This window comes from Nicotiana tomentosiformis, chromosome 6 (assembly GCF_000390325.3).
Source record: "Nicotiana tomentosiformis chromosome 6, ASM39032v3, whole genome shotgun sequence".
In the NCBI taxonomy this organism is placed as follows: domain Eukaryota; kingdom Viridiplantae; phylum Streptophyta; class Magnoliopsida; order Solanales; family Solanaceae; genus Nicotiana; species Nicotiana tomentosiformis.
This window is the reverse complement of record NC_090817.1, coordinates 15,753,016-15,762,419: the sequence shown is the minus strand read 5'-3', so window position 1 is coordinate 15,762,419 and position 9,404 is coordinate 15,753,016. Positions and strand designations below refer to the sequence as shown.

The window sequence follows — 9,404 nt, the reverse complement described above, 5'->3', positions numbered from 1 at the left end:
CCAGAATAATTAAGAGCAAAAGTTGATCCTTTTCCACAATTGATTTTATAATTCATGGCCTCACTAATCTCAAATCTTAGGAGAATAAATAATATCCGAACCTCGTAGCTTACTTTAGGCACGATTAATAATAAATCATCGTCACTATGGGTACGATAACCGTGGCATAGTCATGATACATAATTTTAAACTCAAGTGCGCGTTTCACGCGACTTAATCCCAACTTTAAATAATAAAAATCAACATGTTGTAGATCGCAAGTGCATTTCACGTGATACGATTCACAATATGTACAAAAAATAAACGAGTGTGTGGCATCACGCCTTGTTCAAACAAACCTCATAAATCCTAAAAGCAATTAAAATTCTATTAAAGGCACTTAGAAAGTAAAAAATGCACAATAGGTCTAAACATGTAATAAATAAGATAATTAGGCCAATTATTAATAGTTGAGCGACCGTACTAAAACCATAAAATCCGGGAGTGCCTCACACCTTCTCCAGGGTTAACAGAATTTCTTATCCGGTCTTCTGGTTTTTGCGGACCTTAAAATAGAGTCAAATTTCCTCGATTTAGGATTTAAAATAAACCGGTGACTTGGGACACCATCAATTATTTCAAGTGGCGACTCTAAACCAAATTAAATAATTCCTCTTCGATTAATGTCACTTTAATTGGAAAAACTTTCTATCCCCCGAGAAAAAGGAGGTGTGAGACCTAATATTCAGATAGGCGCCATCACACTAGGTTAGAATTTTGGGTCGTGACACTTAAGTTCTCAAACATAAATTTGTTCTTCGAATTTCAACAATCTTATACACGATTCAATGCCCAACTATACCCGAAATGAGCTCAAATCTGAAACATAACTTTCAAATATCATAATGAACAGATCTCAATCATCAAATTGTCAAAATAATTAAAAAAAATTAACAAACCAATTTTGAACTAAGAAGAAGAAGAAGAAGAAGAAGAAAAAGAAAAAGAAGAAGAAATTCTAAGCACAAAGAAGAAGAAAATAGCAGTAAAGAAGAAGAAAAAAAAAATAATATATATATATATATATATATATATATATATACCTCAAGATATCCAAAAATTAAGAATCAGTTAAACTTTTTCTTTAAAAAGTGGGTACAAATTCAATGAGCGGCATAAAACGGGCACCACATGAAAAATAGACCTTTTTATAAAGAATTTGAACTTCTAATATCGAAGTGGCTGCAAAAAGCTATTTGTATAGCTATTTAAGTTAACTCTTCAATTTTTGTCCACAATCCCTGCCTATTATACAACATGTAGATTTATCAGTTTTATGGGCCTTATTGTCTTAGGAAAGCCCAAGCATTGGGCAGAACTTTCGAGTTCCCTCCACCCCCCCCCACACACACACACATTGAAACTCGTAATTAGAGCTATCAAAACAAGTCACCCCAGTCCAATCTAGTCCAAGCCTCTTGAACATTTTAATTTGGTATGCTAGGGCGGGCCGGTTCACCATCTAAATAGGCCTTAAAATAGCCTGTCCAACCTAGCCGTTAGAGGGTTGCGGGCTAGGGCGGGCCAGCCCTTCAATTTTTTTAGAAAATGTTTTTCTTCAAATCTTTAAATATTTCTTCGTGATATAGTTTATTAATCATATATGAACGACTTCTGTCTGTTTAGAACGTACAAGAATTTTAATATTTGACAAATAATCTCGTAATTAAAATGCAAATTTTCTCTATGTCTTGCTCTTCTTTTTTAACGTTACATGAATATTTTTTTAATAATTTTTTTTTTCAATTTTCTCAGGTTCAGGGATTGATTCAATAAGTTTATATATTGAAATTTTTTAATTTAGGTTTAACATCATTTGCTAGTTTCATCATTATAGTGCATAGAAATTTTACAATTCATGAAATTTGCTAGTGTTGTCAATTTTCTTTGGGTATTAAAACTTAACATTTTTCTATAATGAAGAAAAATTTAATTATTAATAATATATTAAAGTAACCAAACTGATCATTGGCCACTTAAAGTAATATTTTCTATTGAGAAAAAATATTATTGTCACTTAAAACTTTCCTAGTTTGTTGTTAATCAAGCAAAAGAAAAGTTAATCTTGTCATGCTATGTGCCTATCCGAAATCTAAATTCTAGTTAAAACGGAGGGGTAAATGAGCAATCTAAGGTTGTGAATAGGAATTATAGTTAATAGTTTTAAAAAAAAATTAAATAATTAAATTTAATTAATTCTGGTCCATGGGCTAGCCCAGGTCAAGCCTCGGTCAAGCCTCAAGGGCCAGCGGGCTAACTTGGGCTGGGCTTATAAGGCTCAATTTTAAATAGGCTAAAAACATTCCAACCCAATCCTATCCAAGTAGCGGGTTGGATTGGGCTAGCCTTACGGGCCAAGTCCATTTTGACGACTCTACTGGTAATAATGAAGAAACCATGAAGATGATAAACTTGGGCTACTCTAAGAGCCCTAATACAAAAAGACGTTGTTATGTAAAAACCGAGTCAAACAATGAAATATAACGAGCTTTTAAACTTTTTTTTAGCTTTTTTAGTGTTTGACAAAATTAAAAAGTGTTTATAGTAAGTTAAAAACTACTTAAAGCAGGCCAAAAGCAATAAGTTGGGCAACCCCAATTTATTACTTTTTGGTTTAAAAGCTATTTTTGCTGAAAAGTCACTGTTTTAAACCAATCTGAACGGGCTTTGAGTCCTTTCCCGCGCTCTTTTTATTGGTGTTTGAGTGCACGCCAGTTGAGTAAAAGTAGTGTATATTAAACTGGTGAAAGGGTGTATAATCCTTCATAAAATATTTGCATCACCTCATTAGAAATGCGCTTCTAGGTGTTTTTTATCTGGCATTTTGAAGTGACCTCTTTTGCATTTGCCTTGTAATGGATGTTGTAAAGTGTAAGACGAATGAGTATAAATTTTTGTGGATGTAATTTCGATCTAAACTCGAAAATTCATAACTTTATATACAAAATCAGTTTATCCTTTTTCTTTATAATCCTTGGTCCTCAATTCTTATTATGCTATTTGATTGTTGTGTTAACCTATATGGAATTAGTAGGGAAGTTCACGTGCATTTTCAAGGGTTTTGTATTTGGGTGAGTTTAAGAGAAGAAGAAAGTGCGTTGTAAGATGCTTAGGTGGATTTTTATCTTTATAAACTGGTGGTGTCGGGTTGGATTGGGGGTATGGGTGTGTTTCAATACTGTTTGGGTGTTAATTATTTTATGTGATTCAAAAGTTCATGTGGACTGTATGCCAAGTCAGCATTTTTCACGGGAAAAATCAATAAATCCGATAGAGTAATTATTAGAGTACAATAACAATTGTTAAATAACTTTCTTTTTGCCAATTAAATAAAAGTGACTTTAGTCCGTAATTTCACATAGTTTTAGTAACCACTTAGATAATGGACTCAACAAATTCACCTAAAGGAGCTAACCTAAAGCAATTATTTAATCTGATCAACTTAAAACAAAAGGTAAATTACTACTTACTATTAAACAAACATATAATAAGAGGCCGCAAAATAATTTTTTTCTTCTCAATTTCGCACTTTAATAGGGACAAAACACTCTTGCTTTAATTCGAATGGTCATAATCATTCAATTTTCTTATTTTATTTTCCCTAGTGGCAGCAGGTTCTTGGATCAATCGTGCAACAATGGTAATAATAGTACAATTCTCACACTTGACGCTCAGGAATGTATCTTTTTATTTTTAAATTTTTTTAACTATATATCTTGCTCTTCTTAATGTAAAAGTGTAAATTTAGACCGCCAATTTTTACCAATGCTGTAGAATGGGATATAAGAACGAGGTCCAATCAGATGATACTATGTCTTAGCTTATTTCTAATTTAGCCTGGAAGACGCCAACCTGATGAAAGCAACTCATATTTTTATCCTGTGTGCGGTAACGCATTATGGCTCAATTATATTCAGATTCGCCGGAAGTTTCACAACCTAGTAAAGGTGATTTCATACCCAAAGTTTGAATCTGAAACCTCTGGTTAAGGATGAATGACTATTTATCACTCCACCACAATCCTTGTTGGTAATGAAAGAAATATCAACCTTAAAAGGCTGATTCTTAAATCACTTTACAACTATGAGATTTTTATTTAATTCCCTTCCACCAGTTTACGCGAATTATAGTTTATATTATTAGCTTACTTTAAACCATTTAAAACTATTAATCTATGGTATTGTAACCTACAACGGCAAAATGATAATCCTATTAAACTCAAAAGACATATATATTCTGTTGTCCATCAACTACACCTTTCGGACTGATCTTAGGCCCTGACTCACCCTTCGTGGATGAACCTTGCGGAGGAACCCTTAGGTTTTCGGGGTATTAGATTCTCATCAATGTTTGCGTTACTCAAGCCGATATTCTCGCTTCCGCTTCGTCCACCACCGCTCGCGCGGAGGCTTCTCTCTAAGGCGGAATGCTCTCCTACCGATGTATTTTTACATCCCACATCTTCGGCGCAAGAGCGCTCGATCAGTGAGCTATTACGCGCTCTTTCAAGGGTGGCTGCTTCTAGGCAAACCTCTTTATATATATACCTTGCATCTTTAATTTTTAATCAATTCTGTGTTATTATAATCATTTTCCTCTAATTCTATGCCAGAGTTTTTCATTCAAGAGCAAATGCATAGTCATGGAAATTGAGGATAATTGCCTTTAATAAACACACATTAAAATATAGAAACTTTAGCAAGCAATGGTGAATGGACATGGAAAAGTGAGATCCCAAGTGGAATGCATGACTTATTCTAAAAGGTTAAGTGGAAGGAAACAATCCTAAAAGGTAGGACGCACTAAGACGTTTTCCGACTTTCAGGGAGAAATTAATTAATTATAAACTTTTTCGATAGCAACAATTATTCATTAATCTTAAAAGGCAGGCATACGACTAACAAGGGATTTGGCGGATCGATTGTTATATTACATTTTTGACCGGAGGTTTCCGATTCGAGTAGGAAGATAAATGAAACTAGCTCAAATTACCTTATTAGGAACTACTCGCAATATCTAATTTGCAAAATAAATCTGTTTATCATAAAGAAATTTGTCTTCACCTTAATTGGTTATATGAACAGTCTATTATGCCTAATTCCTTTACTTTAATTAGTGTTTATCTTAATTTTTTTTTAAACCCCTCCCAAATTAGGAGGATCTATAGTGTTTCCACACTTCCTCTCCCGCGTGACTCGAACCCAAGATCTAACGATCGTGGGTGAAGGTACTTCTACCAAATAAGCAAGCCTCACTTGTCGTGTCTATCTTAATTCAATCCTTTATTTGAGTAGTTATTTCTTCGACAAATTGCCGGGGCCTATGTTTTTTGAATCCATTCAAATTCTAAGTGAAATTCAAAAACCTGTTGACTAAGTGCTTTGAGATTATTATTTTTCTTTTCTTCCCAAAAAATCTTCCTTTTTAAAGCTCGACCTCAAGAGTATAGTATGAAGCTTTCCAAAAACACAATAAAAGTATAGGTGTCAAGGGGTCGGGCCAGTTTCGTTATCGGGTCGGTTCCGATTATTTTTTACAGGTTTTGGACTTCTCCGGTGCAAAATTTAACCGGAACGATTCCAGGTCCAATGTATCGGGCCGAGCTGGGCTAATTTATTTTTTTTTGTATATTTTGTATAACAATCGTCAACTTTATAAAATAAACAAAAAATCAAAAAATAGCTATTGAACCGGTCTGGTTAACCGGTTCACATGTGACTTGACCATAACGGGTCATACCGGTTCGGTTAACCGATACCAAAAAATTATCCGGCACATTCTGGTCCCCGTCCTAACCCAGCCTTGCCCCGCCCCTTACTATCGGGTCGGGCCGGAACCGGGCCAACCCGACCCGTTTGACAGGTTTAAGTAAAAGTAAATAAAAAGACACATATATATCCAAACTAGATGCTTACTCACTCCTTTGCACACCGGGATTTCTTTAGGGAAAAATCAATATATAAGTGAAAATAATTTATCGACAAAGGGTGTTCAATATATGTTATATAACTGTAAAATAATATTTTACTTATATACATAATGTAATATTTTGGCGAGAGGTGATCAATTGATCACCGACCTTTTCGCCCTTGCCAGATGGGACTACCGCATTAAGCTTGTGATGAAGTAGTAAATACTCCTCCATTCTCAATTAGAGATCTCGGGGTCGAGCCCTAATATGAAATCTTGATAAAAAACATGTCAAAACACTTTACTCTCCAAATAAAATTTTCTCATACAAGTATGAATTAATCGGGTCCCAAAATCGATACTGAACACCGAATAAAAAATTACTCCCTGCGTTTCAAATTAGATGAGATACATTCATTTTTAGTTTGTTCCAAAATAATTGATATATTTCTAAATTTAGAATAATTCAATTTTAAACTCTCTATTTTACCAATTCGATCTTTAATAAAATTTTTTTATAATCACACAAATATTATGGTTCTACAAAGTTTTTATCCCTTAAACTTTTAAGATTACAAGTTTCAAAAAAAAAATCTTTTAGTCAAACTATGTTTGGACATGCATGAATAAATAGGAACACTATTATGAAAGTAGTACCTCAAAATGTTTACCCTTTTTTCTCCTAGGGAAAGGGGGTGATGGTAAGACAAATTGCAGAACATTATACAGCAGAACACGCAAATATCCTATTCTTTATGTTATCCATAATAGACATTTGCGGCAAATGTCTAGCAGCAGTCGCTTCACAAAATTTACTCTTCCCTTAACAACTCTATAACTGAAAAACCTAACTGCTGCTCCTTTCAACGTCACCAAATCTAAGCTAGCGTTTGGCAAATTTGTTCCGAAAAATTTGTTTTGGACAGAGTTTGGCTTAAAGATGAAAATATATTTGGACATCAGTTTTCAAAATATATTTCTCAAACTTATTTTGAAAAAACATGATACATGACTTATACCCACAAGTTTTAAAAACTATTACAAATATCTAACCGTATCATTATCAATAACATTTATTATATTATCGCAAACCATAGCCCTGAACATAAATAAATTTGATACAAAATTATTATTTTTATAATGAACTACACGATACACTATCAGGTAACCGAGAAGACGAAACAACATTATTATAAAATAATAAATGGTGAGCTCTTTTATAAAATACAAAAGTTTGGGGTAATTTTTTGAAAAATGTAATAGTGATATTTTGGCCAAAAACCAGCTATTGAGCTGGTTTTGGGATTTGGAATTTTGCCAAAATTTATGGCCAAACATGTATTTGTCAAATAAAACCCAAATTTATTTTAGCAAAATCTATGGCCAAACGGGTCCTAAGTGCTTTTGGTATTCAAAATTCCACTAATCTTTTTGTTAGTTTCTTAAGATATTACAACGGTAGAAGATTTAGAATATAAACGCTATTAAGTTTATAGTCGATATTCGAGACAATAAATTTAATCATTTTGCTCATTTTTCAAGATGTTATAATAGTGATAGATTGTATCTCATTTCTTCCCGGAATAAAGATAAGATCTATAATACACACCGTCTTCCCTGACTCCACTTGTACCGTTATATTGGATTGTTGTTGCAGTCACTTTGAGGGCATTCAAAAACAAAAAAGAAAGACAAATTCAGATTTTAGACGAATGAATTTTGAGTCGGGAAAATGAATCCTTAAACGTGTATCTAGATTTACCAATACTTGTATTTTGGCGCACATATATAAACAATTCCACTAAAAAACACTAAGTCCTATCGAACTCGCAAACATATATAGTTGAATTTGCCACTAGATTAAAGATGGGGTTTGGGAAGGTTTTGTGGTGGCAAGTTGCAAAAGCAAATTCAACAACAAGAAGAAGTGAAAAATAAAGAAATACAAGTAAAAAGATAACACAATATACCATCTCAATTTCCCATTAAATACATATATATCCAAAGTGCCTTTCATTGAAGGTTATATCATGTATTAAGTACTACTTTATCCTCTCGTTACCCTTTCCACAAAGTACTACACATGTAACCCACTAATACTCCAACATCAAAAGAAAAGCTATAATAAAGCATATCTAAAACTCCACATGTCAATGTGCTTCCAAAAAAAAAAAAAGGCAAAAAACAATTAAAAAGGACCTAAAGTAATAGAGAAAAGTAGCTATCAACACAATGATACATCATATGATTAATTTGATTAATGTCCAAAGTTTCATCTCCTTCCACCACCTACCTTGGCCGTGAACCTCCACCACCACCGCCACTGCCGCCGCCGCCGCCCATACCCATATGATGATATGACCCATGACTACCATACATCTGATGACCTTGTGGATGATACATCATACCACCCCCCATACCACCATACATCCCTCCCCCACCACCCCCACCATTATACCCAACTCCACTACCACTCCCCCCACCCCCAGGACTAACCCCACCACCCCCACTCCCCCCACTATCTTTCTCCCCTCCTGGTCTCCCTCCCATAGTAGTCTTTTCCCCTTCCATCTCTCTATACTTAGCCAAATAAATCTTCAAAGGCTCCACGTATTCTTCAAACCCTAAAGTCGTCATAGCCCAAAGCAAATCATCGCCGTTGATCGTTTTCCTTTTCTCTCTCTGACACTTATCACTTGCTTCTCCGGTAATGAAACTGATAAACTCAGATACGCATTCTTGAACTGTTTCTTTAGCGTCTTTTGAGATTTTTGCGTTTGCTGGTAACGCTTTTTTCATAATTCTGCTCACGTTTGCTATTGGTAAAAACCTGTCTTGTTCCCTTGTTGATCCTTCGTTTCCAGCGTTGTGTCCTCCTGACTCGTTGTCTGAATCAGCCATCGCTATTCAAGCCTCAGTTCCAAATTTTAAAAAAACAAAAAGGATACCCAATAAAAGCACCTTTTAAAAGGTTTCCCAGCTGAAACTCCAAGAGAAAATCTATATTTCTATAAACAGAATTCAAGGGATTACAATTTGTTTTATGGGTAAAGAGAAGAAAAGTTTAAAAAAGAGAAAAGCCCTTTGTCGGATAGAGAATTTTGGCCGGAGATATTGCCGGGTTCTTGACTTTCCGGCGAGAGTTGAGAGAGAGAGAGGGAGGGAGGGGAGAGAGAGAGACGAGGGGAGGGGAGAAATTGCAAGGTCCGTTGGATCGTGGGGTATAATATTGTATCGGTGACGACACGTGGCAAGTGTAAAACCGTTCGTTTGGCGATAAGGGTTAGATCGCGTGGGTGAATCTGAACCGCAGATAAAGGGTGGGGTATTAAGAGATCTTGACAAGGAGGAGTCACGTGGTGGGGGTGTGAAGAGGAAATTCTATGAAACTGTGTAAGGAAGTATGTTATTTCTCTAAAAGATTTTAAAGATTTAATTTGTTTTCTAGTTGAAAA

The 9,404-nt window shown here is 34.7% G+C and overlaps 1 protein-coding gene across 1 annotated transcript; it reads right to left on the bottom strand.

Moving 5' to 3' along the window:
* Nucleotides 1-7,906: 7,906 nt before the first annotated feature.
* Nucleotides 7,907-9,316, bottom strand: LOC104114279 (nuclear transcription factor Y subunit B-3-like). The gene has a single exon (XM_009624682.4). The coding sequence runs from the start codon at nt 8,848-8,850 to the stop codon at nt 8,239-8,241; it is 612 nt and encodes a 203-aa protein (XP_009622977.2). The 5' UTR covers nt 8,851-9,316; the 3' UTR covers nt 7,907-8,238.
* Between the last annotated feature and the right edge of the window lie 88 nt (nt 9,317-9,404).